The sequence below is a fragment of the Taurulus bubalis genome (assembly GCF_910589615.1).
Source record: "Taurulus bubalis genome assembly, chromosome: 9".
In the NCBI taxonomy this organism is placed as follows: domain Eukaryota; kingdom Metazoa; phylum Chordata; class Actinopteri; order Perciformes; family Cottidae; genus Taurulus; species Taurulus bubalis.
In genome coordinates, this window is record NC_136597.1 from 24,716,356 (window position 1) to 24,741,105 (window position 24,750).

The 24,750-nt window shown below is 40.3% G+C and overlaps 2 protein-coding genes across 4 annotated transcripts; both read left to right on the top strand.

The window, feature by feature from the left end:
• Positions 1-3,304, top strand: admb (adrenomedullin b). The gene is made up of 4 exons (XM_079223975.1): positions 1-122; positions 475-590; positions 1,508-1,642; positions 1,828-3,304. Exons 2-4 carry the CDS (start codon positions 487-489, stop codon positions 2,108-2,110), a joined length of 522 nt encoding a protein of 173 aa, XP_079080101.1. The 5' UTR covers positions 1-122; positions 475-486; the 3' UTR covers positions 2,111-3,304.
• A 6,727-nt stretch (positions 3,305-10,031) lies between these two features.
• ampd3b (adenosine monophosphate deaminase 3b) lies at positions 10,032-24,487 on the top strand (the record flags this gene model as incomplete). Of its 3 annotated transcripts, none has more annotated exons than XM_079223800.1 (15): positions 10,032-10,089; positions 15,341-15,563; positions 15,665-15,842; positions 16,303-16,468; positions 17,629-17,848; positions 17,984-18,113; positions 18,276-18,470; positions 18,852-18,983; positions 19,856-20,019; positions 20,830-20,956; positions 21,213-21,376; positions 21,959-22,079; positions 22,210-22,383; positions 22,833-22,943; positions 23,901-24,487. In XM_079223800.1, the coding sequence occupies 15 exons, from the start codon at positions 10,032-10,034 to the stop codon at positions 24,075-24,077; spliced, it is 2,340 nt and encodes a 779-aa protein (XP_079079926.1). In that variant the 3' UTR covers positions 24,078-24,487. The 3 variants fall into 3 exon arrangements, with proteins under 3 accessions (XP_079079926.1, XP_079079928.1, XP_079079927.1); XM_079223801.1 differs by lacking the exon at positions 10,032-10,089 and adding an exon at positions 12,223-12,414; XM_079223802.1 differs by lacking the exons at positions 22,833-22,943; positions 23,901-24,487 and having other exon boundaries at positions 21,959-22,117; positions 22,210-22,312.
• Between the last annotated feature and the right edge of the window lie 263 nt (positions 24,488-24,750).

Below are 24,750 nucleotides of genomic sequence, written 5' to 3' on the forward strand. Positions count from 1 at the left end.
GGTAAACTCTTTACAACCTGAGAAAAAAAATACTTACTCCAACTGCAGAAAAAAAAGAAAAAGGTACACAGCACACTTGGATGTGCATCATACATTCTCTACATTAAGCTACAAGCTCAGAGGTAAGTGACTTTTCCCACAATTTTAATTAAAGTTTATGATTATTTTCAAGAGATTGCTAAAGAGTTCTTCGGGAATTTGATAATACAAACTGAAATTTTGAAATCACTAATTTAAAATTTGGGATACAGGGAGTTTTTAAATCAGTGGTTTTTGGGAGTGCTGATGAACAGATGTTTCTGAAATAACCTGAAAACATTAGCATTGATTTGTGATTGACAAGCCAACAGACTGACTCTGAACCAACTCGGTTGTGCAGCTCACAGAGCCAACCGTGTCTCAAATTTACCAATCACCATTTGTGGCAGCAGTTTAACCACCGAAACATAATTTCTTTATCTTTTCTTCCGACAGCTCCGGGCCAAAATGAGGTTAGCTCTGCACACCGTCATCTGCTGCTGTGTTTTCACCACTGTCCTGCCACTGGTGAACGGCACCGCGGGGGAGCTCAACACCAGTCTGAAAAAAAGGTGAGCTGCCTGATCAACCAGCACTGAGAGAACATTGTGTTCATCTGAAGAAAGAAAAGAAGCCTCATTTGGTCCTTTAACATTTAAATCAGCTGCTCGCCCTTGATAAAACAAGATATATTCATATCAAGTTATGTTTGTTAGTAAATGAGAACAAGTGCAGAAAATATCACAGTAAAAGTCAGAGAATTTTAGTTCTGCAAGAGCTCGACAGATGATGGATTTTAGAGGCTGGACCAAACTGTGTTTGATGAAGACTGCAGAACAGTGATCAACACATGTCGTATCAAGGCATTTCATAATTGAAACATAAGCCGTGCCCCCAGTGGACAAACAATGTAAATTGAGACACTGTCTCATGGCACCATGTAGTTTTCATTAATATCTTGCTGTAGGCTAATACTAATATTAATGCCATTTGTTAAGTGTTCAAAAAGTTGGGCAGGAACAAGAGGGAACCATAGAGATGTTTTATTTATTACTATTATAGATGAATATAGCAGTATCGTATTGCATTGAATTCTGGTATCGTATCGTAAGTATCGGGTATCGTGATATTTATGGCAGGTATCGTATCGAAGTCATAATTTTGGTATCGTGACAACCTTAGTCTTGATACTCCCTTAAACATTTATGTCCATTCTGTACTGCAATTTCTTGCTTCCCAGTGGAGGTGTATGCCAATAAGCTTAACATTGGCCGATATGTCCCCCTGGTTGATTTATCGGTCGTGCAATTTTTCCACGCTCAAAGCTAACTGACCCAAGAAAAGCCTCCAAATCTCTATTGGCATCAAGTGAAATCATCTTGTATCTTGGAATGCTGCGTCGTACTGATATTATCACTTTATGTCTGTGTCTTAAAATGTGTGCTGGTTAGCTTTCGTCCATCAACACCTCTTCCGCTCTCTGTGGCAGGTTTAAAGTCTGGCTGCAGAACCGTGTGAAGAGGGACCTGTGCAACTGCTTAGTGACGGCCAATGAGCAGCACTCTGACGTCCATGTTGAACCGCAGCAGGATGAGAATGCAAAAAGTGTCTCGCCTACATCAAGGTAACAAGAAAAGCTGCATTTTGATGGTGTATTTGCTCTCGTTTGACAAAGATAACTGAAGAATGTGGATGATTTAAACTTGTGTTTAAACCCCGTCAACATTTGATGTGTTGCAAGTTCAGATTTAACAACCCTGGAAAGCAGTCTGAGAATACAGCATATGTTTTTGTTGTCTTTTTTCCCAGCTGTGGGCTACTTATCAGATCCAGGAGGTCGACCAAATCATCCGGCTGCAAGTTAGTCACGTGCGTGTACAGCGACCTGCTGGACCGGCTGCACCAGAACAACGTGCTGAAATCCAACGTCCCCGATCACAAGATGCTGCCAACAGGCTACGGACGCCGTCGCCGCCGCCGCTCGCTCCTGGACGCCGCCGCTCCGCTCGCCCTCCGGACAGGAAGACCAAGACGGAGCCCCGAAGCTGGTCAGCGAGTCCGCAGACACAAAAGCACACGCACAGTGGCCTAAAAGACAGGCATGGAAGGGCCAAGGAGAATCCTTGTTGGGCTTATTTGCTCACAGATCAAGATAAGTCCCCTCAGAGGTTTTAATTCCGCAGATTTACAACTAGATATGCCAAAAAGAACAGCTGCAACATCAGAGGAACATTTTTCTCAGGTCACTCCGGATGAAAGCAAGATTTAGATTCGTGCATGCTTAGGCGCAGGCTTCAGTGTGTCCGCATTAAGCGTGTGATTTATGGATGAACTCGAGTCAGACCTGCGCAACTTGACAAGAATGTCTGTCTCTTCTTCAGCTTCCAAAGTGAGCTTGGCAGCTGAGATACAAGAGAATTCCTGCAGATCTTCTGTGAAAGAACCGGTGGACTGAAGAGGAACCGAAGCCGTGCCAGAGGAAGGAGGATTGCTTTTTTTTTTTCTCTTCAAGAAACTGACATTACTGCAACCCAAACTGCCACAAGCAGGATCCTTTCACGAGTGAACCGGATGGTGTGAACTGCTTGTGAAGTGCAAATTAAACAATATGTACTATATCAAAAATATATAATTACCAGCTTGTATATAATAAGGAAATATAAAGCTACCTTATATTTAAGCACACAATACAACTATATTTTTATACAGCCAAAATACATATTAAACATGTCTCTTTTTTTATTTTTAACTTCAATGAAGTATGTATCTTAACGTGTCCTGTATTCTTCATGTGAATTTAGTCCCTTTTCATTGAGTTATCTGTTGTTTTTTTGTAACATTGTTGTGATGATTATACATTATTGGAAAGTAATCATATTAGAGATGCTTTAAAGACATTTGTTTGGATGGTGAAAGTCTTACGTAACAACTGCAAAGTGGTATTTTAAGGTTTTGGATGCCATGGAGAGTGATGGGGAGCTCATGAAGTGCTGTGCTGCCATCTAGCTTCACAGGAGGATACGCAGAACAAATGCAGGCCCAACAATGCACTTCCTGTGGCTATACGCTAAATGCTTTGTTTTAAAAAGCCTCGGCTTTGAACTGTATCTGCTCCTTTTTTTGAATGTTATAGATCCTAGTTTACTCATAGGTCCGCAGAACTTACTTGACATGCTATTAGGCAACATGATTTATGGACTTGTTGTGGTGGAACGTGGCAGGAAGTGTAATGGTTTTCAGATGGATGCAGTGTCCTTGTTTTTTAAATAAATGAATGAAGGCAATAATGAAAAGAAGCCACTTGTCTGTTATTTGATGACCTAATATCATAATATTCTGCTCAAGTGTGTGCGTGTGACTAGTGTGTTAGAAGGCAAAGTAGAGTTTATGTGCTTCGTCATTTTATGACGGTATGTGTAGTAAAATATGATTAAATCCACAGGGGTGTGCATTCCATTCTAAAAACAACACATGGTTCATCAGCCGCACAAACTCAAAGAAACACGAGGACTGAAACTAAATTTGTCTCGGGCCAGCAAGTTCCTCAAATTGCGTAATTGCGGCATTTCGACGAATTAATTATCTTTCGCGAGGAATGTAAGTTTCGATGAATGAAGCTTCAAATGATAATAATAATAATTATAATGATAATTAATGCGTTTGCCAATTAGTGTTCATGTTTTTCTGTGATAGCTTTCATCTCTTTGCAAAGTCCATCCATAAAATCACTTCTTTTATGTCATTTCCTTAAAAAAAAAAAGTCCTCCGCAGTAACTAAAACATGAATGCAGCTTTCTTCAGAACAATTGACCATACGCATACTTTACAATCTACAGGCACCGAATAATACAATAACTCTTTATTAGTTCTTTCTGCCAAGTGCGAGGTATTTCGATTCTTAAAAATCCCGGATATCCATCACTCATAATTACTAGCAGGCTGCTAAATCTGCCATGACGATATATGTCGGTTGATATAAAGATATGCAACAGGAAATTACATTGCAGAGAAGCCAAACTACGTTTGAGGTATTTTTGGAAATGTCGTCATTAGATTGTTTGTCCACCAGAGGGCGCTGACAGGTTTGTTTTATTAAACTGCAAAATGTCCTGCTGAGTATCTTGGTCTCCAAAAAATATAACAGATACTCAACTTTTCCACCAAAGACATCCATGACGAAATAGTTTGTTAATGAAGTTTTAATGATATTTACTTTAGCTTTCAAACATCCATATCAGTATTGGCCTAAAATAAATAAACTAAAATAGTTTTTTTTTCCTCCAGTGGTCTGCTTATGTGTAACGTCTGCACGACTGATGGAGGCCCAGAGGAAATCCCTGCTGTGATTTTTTAGTGGCTCTATTACTTTAAAAGCTCTACTATTACTTATAAAATGGACCCTTCGATGGAGGAGAAACCAAGTGGTACACTGATAACAGTTTAATTAAATTGTAAAAAGCAACAGGAAACATTGTGATGAAAAATACTATGATTCAAGAAACATTAAGAACAGAGAATATAAATTCTGATCCGGCCGTCCAGGGGCAACGAGAGGGAACTTCACAAACAGAAGATTGTCCTCTTCTCTCCAGAGTGACGGTGCTTCACTCCACCACTCTGAATCCATATCAGCCCAATTTGCATGAGATAGCATATCTTGTATCTTCCGCGTACGAATGTACCACTGATGCTCAGTAGCATTCATTTAACTTTGTCAAAACTAAATTCTGAAAACCTTTTCCCTCCTTTAATATAGATCCTGCATGTCTAAATGAAAAACACCAGTATAATTTAACTTATGAGAATGAAAAAAGGTAATTGAGACCCGAGACGAGATCTCCTTTCTCAACACGACTGCATGGTTCTGATAAGGTACGATGACTACACAATAAAGAGGACGTGGCACATGTTGTTCATCATGTTTTGGATCTTTCAACCTCGGACTCCCTTGACCAGTCGACCCAGTCGGGGTGACTCACACTCTGACCTGTGTCACAACTTTGAGGAATTTAACTTCCTGTCCTGCGATTGTCAACCCTTACTTCTTAGGAGATCATTAGCTCAACCTTACATTGAGACGAAACGTACTATCTATCTGTAAACAGTATCCCATAAAAGGTCCTTTACATTTGTTTTTGTGCAACTTCACAATGAACTGCATCTTGGCATTCATCCTAAATAAACAGAGATGGGTGTGATCTATAAATAGTGTCCATTGGCGCCCAGCGCTGGTGCAAATACAAGCTTGAAGCTTCCTCCAGCCCTTCCTTTACTGCGCCGAGAGAAAAAAACGATTCACTTCCTCATTCTGAGCGCTGAACCTTTTAAAGCGTTAACACTGTTCACTTTCCAAACTGTGCAGACTGGCAGTGAGAGTCAGCTGTGTGTCTGCATGCTAGAGGAGGCCGCTCTGACAAGACTGGTCTGGTGTCCCCTGAAGCCTAATAAGGGTCTCTACAGTCTGGAGAGGCGCTGGCATTGAGCACAACCCTGCAAGCAGTAAGTACCGGTACCCTGCTGCCACAACTGTTATCATTAACAAGTTAACAACGATTCTTTTCCACCCCAGTTTTTAAACTTCTCTTCTTTCGGCCTTCTATCAATAGTCACATCTTATTATTTCCATCACTCTTGTGTTCTTTTCAAGCTTTTGCGCTTCTGTGTCTGGTATCTGGTGGCTGAAATACCTTTTAGCTGTACTTTGAGGATAATATGCTGAGAGTAAAGATGCACATTTCTTCATTTTTTCAGATCGCATTCACAATGTTTAAGAATAGAGGAAATAGAATAAAGTCGTTTAATTTCATGAACAAAAAATTGACATGAAAGCTTTTTTCTCAGTCCTTTCTCTGTGGAGTTTGTACAATACATTCTACTCGTGTTTCTGCAGATGTAATATTGCATAATAGTTTCCACACAGTGCAAAGACAAGCCAGCGCAGGTAGATTTAAGACTATAGGTGTGAATGTGAGAGTCTATCAGCTGTGAGGTGCAGCCAACTTACAACATTTTACTTGTTGGCTAACAAAGAAAAACTGTTGTTATTGTCAAAAAAGTACTTTGAATTCACAGTAACTATCCTAGCATGAGCCTTGTAGGCTAATATTTACTCATCTATTCACTTATTAAAGGGATAGTTTGGGTGTTTTATGAGCACAAGAGTACCGGCAAACTAATGTACTGCTGTGGAGGGGGGGGAAGCAGGAAAATGTATTTTAGCCACCTAAAAACTAAGAAATCAATATCTGAAGCATACGGAATATTTAGAATATTTTCCCACCATGGAACTGAACCGAGAGTGAAACTCATCAGTTTTTGTCAACGGAGTCTGAAGCTTTGAAGAGAGCAAAGATAAGATTCACTTACTCCGTCGGAAAGAGCGGTCTGATGGCCAGATAAAGCCGTGGAAATGTTCTAAATATAGCAAATGCTTAAACAGATCTTTAGGTGGCTAAAATACAGTTATTGCTTTGACCGCCATCTACTGTACTGTATGGATAAGTAGCTCCTATAACCCCACTTTAAAAACACCCAACTATCCCTTTAATGGCACAATCCTATGCTTGTCTTTAACTGCTTGTTGCAACATAAAAAACTATTTGTCTTTTGGTTTGTTTGGGGGCCGTTTATAATGTTATTTTCAAGGAATTACAAAGAATAAGGAAGCAGTCACAAATGTGCGAAATTAACATTGACGTATATATTCACTTCTCATTCAAGGTTTCAAGGTTCAAGGTTTTTTTACGAGTTCAACTTTGGGGAACTTCAATTTGGAAAGTCACAGCTTCAACCAATAGCATTTTTTATATTTCTTATCAGAATTCGTACTGTCGGTTAACGGTTAAACGGTTTAACATTAACTTCCCTATGGCAATAGGGATACTGCTATTGTGGATTATTTCGTGTTTTTTAATCACTGTTTTTTTATATTTATGTTACTTGTTTTAATTTTTACTTTATTTTACTATGTGTCTCTTTTGTGCACTTAACCTGCTGCTGTAATCCTGCTATTTCCCCACTGCGGGACTAATAAAAAAAAAAAGTAAACTGATCAATATTTTATCCTCCTTCAACTTTAAGAGGTGATTCAAATTAAACTAAAGATTTAATAAGAAATGCAAAATTAAACTGATTAAACTTGATTACTAGGGTAATGATCATTTTTAACCACCAATCTTGCAACAGTAGCCTCCTGTGTGACCACACTTTCTTTTAAACACTTTAAAAAACAAGGAAGCATCTGAAAACAGCTATGTCACTTATCTCAGTGGCAACACTCACAACAGTTCAGCTCAAGATTAATACAAATACTCAGTACAATCCTTAACATTCACAAAAACACTCGGCCATGATTTAGATTTCCTTATAAACGTTTGGTTATATTTGTTATATTTTACATTGTGCATGTCCAAAACACAGTGGATTCCAGTATCCAGGGCAGAACCTGCCCAGAAATGCAACAAGCTTCAACATGCATTTTAAAGATAAGTCCTGCTGTACACAAGGAGTGGCCTGAGACCAGTTGCATGAGTGTGCCTCACTGGGCGGAGAAGTTCTCACAGAAACTGGTCAAAGCTGCGCTGCCTTTATCTCCATGTTTACTTGTGGTGAGATACGACTCACTTCAAGGCTCTATTCTCCACATCAGGAGATAGCGGCTCATTCTACCCAAACACTCAGCAGCCGCTGCAGCAAGTCTTACGTAACTTTTATGACAATTTGACTGTTGCGAGCGCAGTGATACTGCAGAGCCTTCACAGATGCAATGGCGTGACTCAAGTGTTGTGGCTCAGCGCTGCAATGTCTGGCCGTGTGTACATAAGCCCTCTGACAGGGGGGCGAAAAAACAAAACAGGAAATTCCAAAACCAGCAGAGCATCTCAACCAACTGCCAACCTCGGTTTCTCTGTTCTACTTCTTTTACTCTCACAAGTGTCGGTCCCCTCAAAGCTGTGCACTCGATCAGACAACGAGCATCTGCCTCTAGAGAAGTGGATGCAAGGCGAACGTTTCCTATCGAGGTCAACACAACTCGCTTTCTGAATAACGGCCACAACACAGTCATGCCGTCGTAGAAGAAAGAACCAGTGCTTCCTGCTATTCACCCATTATTTTATCAGCTCTTTTCCTGTTATTCCTGTTTGTTTTTTTACGTTAGGAAGTTAAAGCAATGCAGGGGGTTGTGGGTAACATCCCCTAAAACTAAATCTGCAGCATTACAAGAATTATGCACAGAGCAGGTTTTTAAAAAACAGGTTTGCAAAGGAGAAATTTAAACTTTCGCCCTCAGGGTCTTATTGGGAATTGGCTATAAAATAAGATAAGATAAGATAATCCTTTATTAGTCCCGCAGCGGGGAAATTGCAGGATTACAGTAGCAGTGCACACAAGAGACACATAGTAAAATAAGAAACAAGTAATATAAATAAACAGTAAAAACACTAATAAAAACAGTAAAGAAGAAAATAATCCACAATAGCAATATTATATATACAGACGGAATAAAAAGTATTTGAAATGTATTTATAGTGCACCAGTTAAAGTGATTAAAGTGACCAAGACTATATAGGCTTTGAGTCTATATGGGTAAATGAACTTTATAAATTGTTATTGTTTTACTCTTTTACAGTGTAGAGGACTGAAAATATACACAATTTATATAAATTGACAAAAGGTGCATTGATAGCGGTTTTGGTCCACCCTGTGTCCTAAAATAAAATAGTTAAATAATCTTGAGTCTTAAAATCTCTTTTTTTTTACCAATTTGACCAACAGTTAAATTCCCATTTCAAGTGAAGTAAAAGCACTTTTTTGGGGGGTTTTGCTCTCAATGTAATTCTGCAATAACTTTCTGGATTTATCTCATTGCATCGGAATAATTCAATAAATGCAAAGTTCCATTATGAATCGAGATCTGCAAACTAAATATAAGGGGCGAATAACTATTTTGAAAAAAAATATATTCCTCTGTGCTGTGAAATACACACAGAAATGAACTCCTGCTCCTGTTTTTGAGTGCGTTGTCGTGTGGATACCTGAATTGCACTTTAATCTCCTTTAAGCCAACCTGGACCCCCCAGCAGCTCCATCATCACAAACACATGCTGCTGGGCAAGAGCTGCGTTAAGGCCGCAGAATCGAGGCAGTTAAGTTGGTATTTTGGCAACGCTAAACATTTCTCACTCGCACTTTCCACCTGCACGGAATCAAAATGTTATTCTTACAACACTTTGGCTGCGCGCTGATCCTGTTTTATAGTTCCTTTTTCTTTTTCTCAATGCGAATCTTCTCACAACATGAGCACCTGCCAAACCTGACCTCGATATGGAGCGGAGTATTATTGCACCTTTTTGAAGCTGATCTGAAGTCAGAGAGACCATGTCTCGCTCCCTCGGTGGTTTATTCTCCTTCTGAGAGAACATGGAACTCCAGTTTTATAGAAATATGCAAAGCTCAGTATTTATCTACGACTGCACAAGGCAGTATAATGATGTGATGATGATGAAGGAACTGCAATATTAATGAATACAAATAAATAATAGGAACAAATATAATAATAATAGTCGTAATAATCCTACTAAATATGAATAAATATGAAAACCTCGTACTTTTCCAGCCAAAATCGAACAAATATTATTTATTAGCATTCAACGACTACAGCTAACATCAGTCTTGGCCATTTGCACACCATCAAAACCTCAATGCTGTAGTGTTTTAGCTTTTCAGATACAGAGATGAAAGGACTCCTCTATGGCGAAATGCATTGACAAACAAAAGCAAATGAAGTGGAAGTTTACCCTGAAGAGGTGCAGGACCTTTGACCCCCTGTACACACTCTTGAAATGTCAAGTCAGCATATATTGTGCCACTTTGGAGCCGCATATTTACCTTAATCTGGTTCTGAAGACTCGAAACTCTACGAGTTCACTCAGAAGTCACATCTGAGTGATTACACCACTAAACTCTGGATCAGTCTGTTCATGACGCTTTTGTTCCTCTCAATACAGATCACGATGAAGAGAAGGGACACGCCCCTTTGCAAGCAGCAGTCTACACCATGCTTTGGGAAAGGTGAGCATGTCCTCCAGCAGGGCTTTACCTGCATTACACGCCTCAGGCCAGAAAAACTTTTAAGTTTTAAACTTTTAAGAGAGTTACAACATCCTGGTTCATTCAGCAACAAACCTGAACTCATGTCGAGCTTTTAAATAGTTTTTAATGTGTCTCACCTTTTTACCTCACTGTTCTCTCGGGACGGGTGAGGCAAACTATAATCTATTTTGTATCTGTCCGTAACAAATAAACCATGAATAATATATTTATTTATTTTTGTGTGTGAATTGGTTGACATTTTTCTTTTAATTCGTGAATAAATATAATGGGTAAAATATTATTTAAAAGAATACAGAATATAATTTTACATTTTTCAGAATAATTAAAATGTTGGGCTGTGATAAGTGTAAATTCTAAAATAATTATTCAACTATAGAAAGTTTAGTTTTTAAGCTTTTTGGGCGTCATCTAAAATTGGTCAAAAAATTATGTGAAATTGTATATTTTTAAGTCAAAGACATGAGACCGTGTCTAGTCCAGTGGTTCTCAAACTATTTTTGTCACGCCACTTTGGAGGAAGAAAAATGTTCATGCCCCAACAAACTTTTTGTGACTCCTCCATCTGTGCTTTTTCAAATAATAGAATAAAGAGAATTGAAATCCCTTTCAAGTAAACCGGATTGCTCCATCAGACAAAAACAAATAACATGTGCAATCACTTTGTTAGAACAATGCAAATAAAATTATATCTGTGCAAAAAACAACTAATATTTGGCAAAAACATTGCTTATTGTGGCTGCAATCAACCTGTTTTGCACTGAATATCTTTTTAATAATAACAATAACATGCAACCAAACAAAACAGAATGAGTGCAGATATCTGTGAGCCATCGCGTTGTATCAGCATTAGTACAATGCAGAGAATCATTTCCCCACTGTGGGATTAATAAATGATATTTCTTTAAATCTGCATCCCCCCCACCTGTAATACCTCCGCACCCCACTAGAGAACCCCACTGTTTGAGAACCACTGGTCTAGGCCCTCCAAGAACCCAGAGAAACTCCAGTCCAGTGAACAGTGTACACATACACCTATTATAAGAAACTACCAATGGTCTAACTAAAGTAACTCTCACTTCCACCATGCGATCTGTTGACAGTGTTGCTCAATCAGAGTCTCCTCCATCGTTGGTTTGGGACCAGGAGAAAACAGGACAGCCACACTTAACATTCTTGGCTTCTCGTCGTACTAAATCCTGAGCAGGAAACAGTTCGCGTTTCATCCGTTGGCAACACCAAGAGCTACAATGACTGTGTGGAGTTTTTCATTAGCATAATAAAAGCTAAATGTTTTTCCAGTGTAAATCAAAGTGATATGTAGGGTAATCTGAGGCCAGATGTATTATTATATTTCATTCCAGAATAAAACTGAACTGGATTTTGGCTTGTAGGCGAGAACGAAAGTAGAAAGTGGGAAAAGAACTGCAAGAAAAGCCTGGAAAAGCTTTTTGAACACATGATTTTTGGGACAATTCGGTTTAGGTTTTTCTCTTTGCAGAGCCTTGAACATGGAATAATAAATCATCGACATTAGAAATACAGTAAAGCATTTAATGTACACTCTCATAAATAATATTTCTCGTTAAATACATTTGTTGACATGACTTTCTGCAGTTAAACCGTTGACTGTAGAAGCGTGGACCCTCAACCATGGAAATTAGCTGGGACTGTTTGCTTTAGGTAAACAATGGATTCTTTAAATGGCCTCAATAAAAACAGTTTACATTCCATAAAAGGCCTTTATGGTCCTTAAATCCACCGTCAGTGGCTGAAGCTATATTTAATCGTCTCATCTGGGAGAAATTAAGATTTTCCAAATGTATTTTCCCATGACTTTAATATCACCTTTGAGCCGCAGCGTTTCTCTCCCTCCTCATCCTCATAGCCGCTCACATGTTAGCAGCCAGTTGTGACATACCGGCTTAGATTAGCTGCCCCTGTTGCCATGATACTATCCTAAAATAGAGGTAGAGAGGGACACTCAAGGCAACAACAACTAGCAGGTGCATTATACACACACACACGGGCACCCGGACCACTTACACAGAGGAGCTTGAGCTTGACCGAGGCAGTCGGCGTGAAAAAGCCAAGAGAGAAGCATCGTAGAGCCGAGAGAGATACAGGCAGCAGAACCGAGGGTGTCGGCAACATTTTAAAAGTGTTCTCCCGAGACACGGCAGCTCAGTTACTTAAAAGAGACCGAAGCAGACACATAAAAGCTGAAATACTTGAGTCACCAGGCAGAGACTGAGAGCCCAAACATGGCCAGAACCACATCGGAAGGTAAGCGACACAGAGAGCCTGGAGCTCTGGAACGACATTAAGAAGTTGTGTTTGTGTAGATAGGAAACCCAGCTTTGAGCCAATAGTGACAGCTGAAACAAAAAGGGGTAAATACACAAGTAAAAGGGAGTATTTTTTTACTGAAGGGCTTTAATTAAATATATTGTAGGATACGTAAAGGTCAGTTTTTTCCAAAAACACAGATGTGCATATTTATTTGAATGTTCTTACATAATGTCAAAAGACTGCTTTTTCGTTTCTCTAACGAGGGATGTGGGTCAAGGTCATCCAAGAGGCTGCTCAGCTGTCCCAGTAGAGCGTACACATGTCGGGAGGCTCGTTCAGAAATGCCGGCTTCCCAAATATGCGAGTCGAGGAAAAGGCAGAAGGAATTGTGCCAATGTCACGTGCGAGGCGCTAAGATCGTTTGGAGTTGTCAGACGGATTGAGTTGCATGTGGAGGAGTTTGCTATGTGACATAACGGTGCTGCATTTCCTGTTGATTAAAATACCTCCACAGGGAGATTGAGGCTGGAACGGGCTCAGTTCTTCTATATTAATAGCATCGGTGATGACATGGGTGATCAGAATTAATTATGACGTGAGTCAGGATCAGGGTCACGGATCGGATCCGCACAAAAGAACTTTTAGAGATCCCATATCACGTGTTTTTTGCTGCCGATACTAATTGCCGATCATTGATGATCCATATTGGCAGATTCAGATCCCTTTCTTTTTTGACTATAGCAGCTGGTCTACAAGGCTCCAAATTATTTTATTATTTTTTTGCCACCGTCCTAGAAATGATTTCATCCGCTCTGAAGTCTGTAAACTACCAATCATTTGAAATGTTATCATTTTACTTTGTCATGGTATTTTCTTTCTATTTGAATCCTGATAAAAACACAGAATTTAAATGATTAGGAAATTAAAAAAAATATTTAATGCCGATGTTGTGATCGCATATTGTCCTGAATAACGATCGTCAGTAGAACTTTATTTCCCACTGTGATGGTTAAGGTCACACTGTGTAACGGTCCATTACTCCACTAATCAGAACAACTAAACAGCTCCACTCCTGAAGGGTGTTGGATAGCAACAGTAGTGTTCACACCACGGGGAGTCAGTCGGCTGCCAAAGCTTTTTTTTTTAACTCTGCAGCGCTACTCGACATATGAATTCACAGGCTCTCAAGTTTAAAAATAGGAGCCTGGTTCATCGTGCCATGTAAGAGAATCCGGTCAATACAAATAAACATGACCTTCCAACCAAAGGGTCACGAGAACAAAAACCAAGGCATGCTAATAAGTGCCCTTCTAACAACAAAGAGGCAGACATTCCTTTTCCATTTACAGTCAACGCTGAATTATCCGGATACTTCACTGCAGATTCTGAGAATGTTGACTTATGTAGCTGTTCCTAGACGCTGATCTGGTTTTAAAGCATCACAAAAAGATAAGTTATCAATTGAGATGTCGAGAAAACGATAAATTTGACTGACTTAAAAGCAACAAACAATGAAAAGCACAATGACTAACTGTCAATCAAACTTCTAAAAGTCAAATCCAAACTGTCAATAATAGACAAATGCTTATTGATGTATTTCAGCCACAATCTTCTATATTACTGCACATGGCTGTACATGTCCATACACATAGATCCTTGTGCAGTGAATTACACAAACAAGCTTTCAGAGAACAGCTCTCAGGCGGGGCACTGAGTGCATATGGCCTTTACACTGTAGGGGTTAGTGTATAGCCTCTAGCTGCCCGCAGCTCTCGCTTGGCTTAATCTCTGCGTCTCCTGACAGCTTCAACACCACCACCGTTGAATTTCAGACCGCACGCACAGTTTTTTTAGATTACAAGCTGCCGCCGCATCAATGCAAAGTCGTTCGTTCACGTGTACTCATCTTAGGATTCTCCACCTGAATGCAGATCAGACCTAAACTGCATGATAACGTCCTGCTATTGGATTCAAAAGACGTAAAAATCGCTGCACAACGTCTCACGTCATTGAAACTAAACACAGTGACGCACCAGCAGACAGATAACACAGACTGTGAACGTTTGTCGTCTTGTTTTCAGTTTTCAGTGTGTTGCATACCATTCCCAGTGCCGTGTGTTCACATAGAGGCTGACCTGGGACCTTAAGAGGTCACACTGCCACCCTAGGACAGCTGGGACAGCGATCAGCTGTGTTTACTGTAACTTATCCGAGGCGTTGGCAGGACATGAAGCCACTTAAGACATGTTTACTGGGATGAGTTACGATGAAGCATTGCAAAGCATGCCAAGTTAATGTCTTGGCCCCGCCACATCCGACGGCCAACTCAGAGCTCTCATGTTTATCTTGCTGATATTTGTATTTACTGCCACCACTAACATAATGCAATATGTCTCTCTGTCAAACTGTAACTACTTCAGTGGTGTGAGTAGTAATTACGTACGCATTCCCCAGTAGTCACTCTTGCTCTACAATATTAAAATAGAGCAAGCCTATAAATTCGTCTTTTAACAAGAGCATTGTATGCATTTTGTAATTGTGATAAAGAGAAAAAACATTTGGGAAAAGAGAGTAGGGGATCGACATGCAGCAAAGAGTTAAGCCTGCCGGGGAATCGAACCGGGGGCTAGCTGTGACGTGTGCTTTAAAAACCTGGCTATTAGGTCGCCCGTTAAGTCATTTCTGTCAATTTATCTTTATCCAACACCAGTGAAACAGAGTTTGTGGTTTTTCTCTCTGCCCACCAAACATTATGACATGTGACGGGTAAAATGTCATTTCGATTTAGCCAAATATAAAGCACCCTGCCCCGAACCAGTCCAACATTTACATCATTATAAATTGTGATTAAAAACCTCGCTTGGTAAGATACAACATTTTAAAAAATAACTAAAACTCAAATCTTTCTGGACTCCCTCAGAAATGCCACGGTTCTTCCAAAGGCTGTCGATGAGCGAGGTGGACGAGCGGGTCCGCCTGCGAGCGGAGAAGGTGTACGCCTCTGCCCTGAAAGAGGAGGACACCAAGGACGCCCTGTCCCTGTTCAACGTGCCGGAGGACTGTCCCATCGGCCTGCACGAGGACAGGGAGCGGGCGCTGCAGAGGGAGATGGCGTCCCAGCAGTCTCAGGAGTCTGCTAAGAAGTAGGGAAACGTGTTCGGGTCAAATGTGCCTCTCTTTCTGTGCGGCCTCCGTGTTGCGACGTGGGCGAGTAATGCCTGTCCTCTCTCACGTGCGTCACCAGGAAGAAGAGTTTCAAGTTGAAGCGTTCGCAGTCGGTGTCTTCGCAGATACCCGACGACGCCGACTCGGCCCGGTCTGTGTTGTCCCCGGTGCTCGACCCGACCACGCCAGTACCTTGTCCTGGAGACGACTTCCCAGACTTCCAGAGAGTAACCATCAGTGGAGATTACTGTGCAGGGGTAAGCTAGACTCAAAGAGGAACTGGGTGAGGCTGCAGTGGTCATTTCACACCAGAAAACTAAATGGATGAAGTATTTGTAGACGCAAAGTTGGGCCAAAACGAGGGAAAGTCTTCTTTTTACCCAAATCTAAACGTTGCCAATTAATATCTAAATACAAAAATGGTTAAACAGGTCAGTAACATAAAAGAGGACAGAATTGAATAAAGTCAATATTGCTGAGCTTGCCAATTGTGTGGTGGTTGAAATGCCATCTGCCAGTGTTGCACAATAGCTGAGGACTTCCAATATGGCCGCCAGGTGTTGCCTTGCTTTAAGGTGACGTAAGGCACCACCAGGAAGAGGATGCATTTAGCTGTGCACCGTAGCTTCAAGTCATTATTACAACTCTAAGAGAGGATTTTAAAAAAAATTCTTGATAAGAAAACTAACTGAAATAACTTTTTCATGACGTTTCCAGATCACAGTTGAGGATTATGAGCAGGCCGCCAAAAGCATCCTGGGGGCGTTGTTCATCAGAGAGAAGTACTCCAGACTGGCCTACCACACCTTCCCCAGGACCGCGGCCCGATTCCTCCGCAACGCCAAAAATGAGAAGTGGCGTGAGGAGGATGAGATCATGCCAGGTAGTGAACTTCCTGTTTTACTCATTGTAAAAACGCATTAAGTTAATACTCCGACTTTCTTGTCCAGACTTGCACACACAACCAGTTGCGACATGGGCGGAGCTATATTGGGAATACCCCTCCCCACCACCTAAATTCTACACACTGTTTCTTTAAATAGTATTAAGGAATATAGAATAGGGGGGAAAAACAGCCACTACTATGTACCCTTATGCGAGTAAAACCGTTTCTGCAGCACAACCAACATAACACAGTAAAAAACTGTAAAACTGTTTGGGTCCTGTGATAAAATGGGTGACATCTTGTTTTTGCTGTCAGCGAGCCGTGTTAAGCCGCGACTACAGCATCTCTCACATCCAAGGTTAGCAAAACAAAGAAGCAGCGATGACTCAAGAGACGCGTATAAGCATGCTATTTCCCCACAATCGAGTCAATGCAATGAGGTGTCCTTGGGAGAATAGTAAGAAGAAAAGTTGTTGGAACAACTACTGCAACATTGATTTGATGTCAAAGGTTAGGAACAATATGTGCCGTTTACGTTTAGTTGGGTGGTATTGATGGACAAAACTATTCTATACTCTCTGTGTTTATTGTGAAGAGTGTGTGAGTCGTCGAACAATTCCTGACTGCAGATTGTGGAAAGCTATCCTTCATGGATACATATATGGATATATGTACCAACGTGTACTGCAACCTGTCCATCGAGTGCACTGGACTACACCAGACTTTGACTAGGGTGAAGAAAAAGTGGGAGCTGAATAGAGAAGGTTCATAGTTTTTAAAGGGTTAAAATAAACAATTTACAAAAACATTATAAGAGGAACTGCTAAAGTTTAAGTACGTACGTTTGTGTAGAATAAACAGACGACCGGGTGGTCAACATTCAGTCAGATTTCAGCAACAGAAACTTCAAGAAACATGGTATTTTACTGCTGACCTCCATTGTAATCTTGCCTCGGTGGCAAAAACACCAACAAAATCTAAAAAATACTGTCTCACAGATTATTTTGGGCATTAAAGTCCTGTTTACAGAGCATGTGTCACATACTGTTAGAGACATTTGGGCTGAGTTCATTCCATAGCTGCCCTAATGCAATACAAAACTATACATAACTGAATATAGCTCCTCATTTTTGTGTATTTACTCCCATTGTCTGTAGACATCTGGCCTTGCCCTCGAGAAGGAGTGGACCCGTACTCCATGGAGGGTATTCCTGAGGACCTGAACTACGAGCTGCAGATGAAGGACGGCATAATTAATGTTTACGACGACGCCGAGGCCCTGAAGCAACAGCGGCCCCACAACCTCCCTTACCCCGACCTGGAGACCTTCGCCATAGACCTGAGCCACGTCCTCGCAATGATAGCGGACGGCCCGACGTGAGTACGCCGACGTTTTACATATTCTCAACGAAAGGATAAAAGGGACACTTTTACGCAGACTTTAAGTTGAATTTCACGAAACGGGGGCAAAAGATTAGTGACATATCTTACATTTTCCTGCATGCCTCACAGGAAAACCTACTGCCACAGACGGTTGAACTTCTTGGCCTCTAAATTCTACCTCCATGAGATGATGAATGAAATGGCAGAGCTAAAAGAGCTGAAATGTGTTCCACACAGAGACTTCTACAACGTCAGAAAGGTTGGTATTTGTTTACATCGAGCCCCGCATGCGAATAATCAAAAACGTGGTATTAAAAAAGATGTAATCAAATTCCTCTGGCCGTCTCTTCACGGCAGAAGTCATATCTATATATAACTATCTATGTAGTCATGCACATCGTCTGCTTTATGTCCGACGCAGGTGGACACACACATCCACGCTGCTGCTTGCATGAACCAGAAGCATCTGCTGAAATTCATAAAGACCACATACCAGACGGAGGCCGATCGCGTGGTCTTGGAGAGGGGAGATCAGAAGTTCACGCTGAAGGAAGTCTTCCACAACCTCAACATGGACCCCTATGACCTCACCGTGGACTCTCTGGACGTGCACGCCGTAAGAACAACTGTCAAACCGAATCAATTCCAGTCACATTTCTGCCATGCGGTCATACATCCGGTTCGCTTTGTGTAATTTATCTGAAAAGAAAACGTCCTCGAGGCAAATAGATCGAGTAATCAGATAATAACTACAATGCGCCCGCCAAGGTTTAATTTGTCGCGTTCAAATAACGAGAGAAGTTTTCACTAACATGTGCTTACTGACACAAGGATGCAATTATGGGCGTTCATGCGTTTCACGTGGTGTTACGCAATCATTTTTACGTTCCATGCGAGGTCCACTTAATGTGTAATCTGACAATAATCAAGACAGTCACTTTGTTGGATGGAGAATGTGATCACAAGATTCCCCCTCTCTCACGAATCACTCTCCTAGGGAAGACAAACATTTCATCGCTTCGACAAGTTCAACTCCAAATACAACCCGGTGGGAGCCAACGAGCTGCGAGAGATATACTTGAAATCAGACAACTACATCGAAGGAGACTACTTCGCACGTCTCATCAAGGTGAAGTATGAGTTTAAGTACTAATATCACTGCACAATGGCGTTTTCACGTATCTCATTAGATTTCTGCTCAAGGTGGAATTATGAAAAGTCAACAACTCCCATGAATCAAATAAGAATGATTAATGAGAGTCAGCGAGATATCGAAGAAGTGCAATCTTTAAAAGAGTAACGGAAGACATTTTTACAAAGCACACGTGTAATTAATGACATTAATGATGGCTGAGTTCCATTTAGCTTCAGGGCCTTGTGCATGCCGGCTCACTGCCAAAGGACTAATAGACAAAATACTTGTTTTACATGTGGTATTATTTTTAAATACTGATCTGCATGTAACCAGTTGAAGTTCAACTTAATTCAATTGTTACTTAATCTTTATTTTATTTTTTTAAAGGCTGAGATTAAATAGTTTAACTGGATCAGAGTACCAAAAACAACAAATTCCTCAAGATATTAAAAAGCAATAGTGCATGGGGGCATTATAAAACTGATTTTATTATTATTATTATTATTATTATTATTAATAGACAACCTCTTCACGGCAACGTGTTTGGGCCTTTGCCTTTATGCATTTTATGTAAAGTATAATATATGTTTCTCCTCTTTAAAAGAAGTGTTTCTTTGTGTAAATGTGTCTTATCTTCAGTGTATTTTGTGTGTATTTTTATACCACAGACTTTGGTTGTAAAAGCCTTGCACCCACTGGTGGCGGACAACTGAAATGAGACGAGAGTACATGAAGTTTCTTTACCGGTATTTAGAAATACCGCACATGCAATAGAGTTATCTGTTGCGTAAAACAATTGCCAAACAATCGCTTCTGCTTTCTCACGAAGCATCACCAACAGCCTGTGGTTTGCTGTCTCGTTTCAGGAAGTGTCCAAAGACCTGGAGGAGAGCAAGTACCAGCATGCCGAGCCCCGCCTGTCCATCTACGGCCGCGCTGCCAGCGAGTGGGAGAGCCTTGCAACCTGGTTCATCCAGCACAAGATCCACTCCCCCAACATGAGATGGATGATCCAAGTTCCCAGGATCTAGTAAGTACATTTAAATGTGAGAATAAGCCATATGTATCAGGTTCCTCAGCTTCACAATTGTTATATTATTTCCTCTTTTAAATAATGATTGATGACATTCAGGTAGTTTATTTAGGATGACCACTAGGGACCCACCAACCTGACTTTTTTCCAGTTCCAGTATCGATACCTGGGCTTTGGGTACCGATCACACACCAGTAAAACGATGCATCCCTCACTGTGTGGAAGACACTTGGATTCTTCGTTTATGTGTGTGGCAACATCAGGCTTGACATAAACATAGCAAACTTAAATAATATGAAATATTACATAAATATTAATTTTCTGAATTGTTATTCATTATTAAAATAATAAATCGTACACCAGAAAATTGGTAAAAAAATCATTAACAGGAATTAAAAATCAGGTGAAAGCCCTTTTATTGCAGCAACAAATCGATCAAAACGTATACAGGAATTATAGTGCCAGTATATAATGTATTTTGTATATAAACACAGCATTTAATTAGGTAGATCGGCCAAATTGTCACTGATACTCGGTCCAGATATTTGAGTTAGTACCAGTATAATTCCATAATTAGCATTTTTGATTTGATACCAAGATGCATTGTTTTAAATCATAGATTAAGAAATCCTGAGCAAATAAATTGTAACGTCAGATTTGACAAAACTTTGGCTCTAAACTCGTAAACTCACCCAATTCACAATCAGGTTAGGAACAATTTGATTTGTTCTGAATAAGCAAACAAATGCTAAAAATCTGTTTTCTTGTATGGAAAGATGAGTTAATATGATTTCTTTTGTCTTGCAGCGACATTTTCAAGTCAAAGAAATTAATACCAAACTTCGCCAAGATGCTGGAGAACATTTTCCTCCCACTCTTCGAGGCTACAGTTAATCCCCGCAAGCACAAAGCGACTCATGTTTTCTTAAAATACGTAAGTATTTCTATAAAGGGGGGAATCTGTGACAGGAAACTTTTAAAGTGAAATAGCAGCCAATATCTGTCTGATTTTTAGTGACACTTCTTTGGAAAACAGCAAACTTTACCAGCCACTCATTAGAGATCGACATTGTTTTGTTGGGCTGGTGAGTGACGCACATCTACCGCCAGCTACTGATGGTCAAACGTGCACGATTGTGTCATATTTGCTTCACAAATGTGCCGCTGACATCGACGTCGTTGTCCTGCAGGTGACGGGATTCGACAGCGTGGACGACGAGTCCAAACACAGCGACCACATGTTCTCTTACAAAAGCCCGAAGCCGGAGGCGTGGACCACGGACGACAACCCGCCCTACACCTACTACTTGTTCCACATGTACGCCAACATCATGGTGCTCAACAACCTGCGCAAGTACGTCAAAAGAGTGGTTTTACGACATCGAAAAGAAAGTGCGATTAACACCTTGTGTTACAAGCATGTTCACACTGATTATTTAGTCACAATTCGGTAGCACTTTATTATAACTACACACTTTTTAGCATTAGTAAAGCATGAATAAACACTGAATTCATCATTTATAAAGCATTATTCCAACATGAATACTCATTAGTAACATAAACACAGTTATAAATGTTTCATTCTTGATTAATAAGCTTGGGTTTCATACTTTATAAATGATGGATTCCCCATTTGTAAACAAAGTATTCAGGACTTATAGATGATTAATAAGATCATTTGTAAAGTGTTAGTAAATGATAAAAACAATGCTGCAATTCATGATGAATTCAGTAGTTACTACTCGTTCGTTAAGTATTAGTTAAGCACGTTCTGTGACCTAATCTAAAGTGTAGTCTATTTATGCCTTACAAAGCATAAACAAAACAAGTAGTTACTACTGGTTAGTTAAGTATTAGTTAAGTATGGTCTGTAACTGAGACTGCTAGCTTTGAGCCACTGCTTAGGTATACGGTCTCATCATTTGTCCCTCTTCAGGGAGCGAGGACTGAACACCTTCCAGTTTCGTCCCCACTGTGGCGAGGCCGGCTCCATCACCCACCTGGTCTCCGCCTTCCTCACGGCGGACAACATCTCCCATGGACTCAACCTTAAGAAGGTGCCGTCCTGAATACATACTAGGGTTTGATGCTCAAGGTCAAACAATTTGTTGCTCCCTCCCTTTCCCTTCCGTTGGTGAAATCGCCACAGTGACTTAACTCACATCGCTTTGGCGTCTCCACCCTCAGAGTCCCGTGCTGCAGTACCTGTACTACCTGGCCCAGGTCCCGATCGCCATGTCCCCGCTGAGCAACAACAGCCTGTTCCTGCAGTACGCCAAGAACCCGCTCCGAGAGTTCCTGCAGAAAGGCCTGTGTGTGTCTCTGTCCACTGACGACCCCCTGCAGTTCCATTACACCAAGGTCAGAACCACCAGGACCTGTATGGATCACATGACTTCTTAAAGTTCCTCACAATCATTGTGTTTTGGTGACACAAGTCTGGAAACATCTGGGCAGCTAAAGAAGTTATCAGCATCCGTTTAATGCACAATACTGGATGTGGTGGAGGAGTCACAAGGACTTTACTTGATGAAACATAAATAAATACGTTGCGGGAAGAGCTGCAACTAACTATTATATTATAAAAATGTACCAGAGCAAATGGTAAATGTCTTATTTTGAGTCCAAAACCCAAAGATATTTGGTTTACTATAACAGAGAAGCAGCAAATCCTCTCATTTGAGCAGCTAGAAACCACAGTAAAGAAACTGTTTCAGTATTTAAAAAAACATAAAATAAATAAACGTATCAGCGTATGAAATGATTATGAGCAAAATTAATAAACAAAATGTTCCTTTTAACCCTTTCAGGAGGCACTGATGGAGGAGTATGCCATCGCAGGCCAGCTGTGGAAGCTGAGCACCTGTGATTTGTGCGAGATAGCCAGAAACAGTGTGTTGCAGAGCGGACTCTCGCATCAGGTAACGTCAATCTTTTCCTTCAGTTTCAATACTGGCTTTTAGGACTTTTGAGAACTTGTTGCCCTCCTTACTACATATTTCTCCATCACCCTCGTGCTTTTTTACATCACAGTTTACAGGCCTTCATAAAACTTCGCAGGCTGCCAATAAAATAATCAAATTCTCCGCAATAAGGTTCCAATTGGGGGCTTGACTCGAGATTCACTTGAAGAATTTGACCCTTTTGGCTGTTTAATAAAGCTATTATTCTGAACTATTTGTCCCTGAGTTAGTAAACAATAATCATTCCAGTACACGTTTGAGAATTTAAAAAGCTGAGAGACGTTCTACAGTTTAAAATAAACGTGTCAGTGCTCTCTGGTGGACAAACTACTATGTAGTGTTGACACCGTTTCTCCTCAAATCTATTTCTGGCATTACAGGTTTCTTCTCTTGTGAATAAAAGTTTTATCTGTGATAAGCGAATATTGACACATTCAAATTTAACAGTTGGGATCCCTTAAAATCTTTCCTTAAATTAGCAAATTACTGGTCAAACAGTAGATAATATTTGCCCAAGTTGCAATATAATGAGGAGCACTTCCTCTTTTGAACAATCCCTGCCTCAGTTATCCAAAGGTCCATAAAAGTCTTGCTACGTCACTTTAATAAACCAAACTGCTTATGGAACGGGCCATGAATTAAACCTTGTCCTGGAGCTATAATCCTTGCTATTGTGTCATAATACAGAGGAACATCATTCAGTCACCGTGTAAGATAAGATAAGATACTCCATTATGAAATCCTTTATTAAGCTAAACAGGAAGTTGAACAGTTAAACCACACTATCTGCACATACACATGTTCATGTTGAGGTCACTGAACGGCTACCTGCTCTGGACAAGAAAAGCCAACCACCTACTGAAAAAGATGTTCTGCTCTATATATATATATATTTATTACTTTTTCACCCTACAGGAGAAGAAACACTTCATTGGTTCAAACTACCTACAGGACGGGCCGCAGGGCAACGACATTCGGCGGACAAACGTGGCACAAATCCGCATGGCCTACCGCCACGAGACCCTGTGCAACGAGCTCAGCTTCCTCGTGGACGCAGAGAAGACGGACGTGAACGGCAGCATACCCGAGTGATGCGAGCACAAACTACGCCTGAATGCATCCTCAGGGATAAAGAATCAACTGTTAGGCGACACATGCATTTTGTTTTACATATTCTTATGAAACTTTTGGACCCAGATTTGACAAAAGAGGGTTCTTTTTATTTTATGTGACGTTGTGTTACTTGATTTTCTGACACATTTATTCAGAAGCTGAAATGATTTTTACTGAAACAGAGTTCTTATAATTGGTGAATGTTTTTTTGTAACGAAGGTCTTTATCTGGACTATAGGTCCGAAATGAAATGTAGAAAAAAGTGAGTAAGCTTTAAAACGGATTGTATACTCACAACTGTGAAAATACTACCTTGTAATTATTAATCTTTTTTTATGATTGTCATTTCTCATAAATTTTGATATGTAAATAAAGGCTGCAAAACAGTCCATAGTGTTGCCGCAGTGTTTTATTTTTTTACTTGTGCATCTATACAAGGTTACATATAAAATGAGACTTCTAAAAAATATAGAGTAAATATCTGCTGCCAACTTATAATAAGAGACATTCAAACTCCTTCCACAAATTTCCTCTTTGAACCAATATGCTAAGTTTTTTTTTAAATAATTGAATCCTAGTTGGTATTTTATTATAATTAAGAAAGGTAACCAGCCAATCCTAACTTACTGTTACGTTGGTCAGTAAGTGCAAG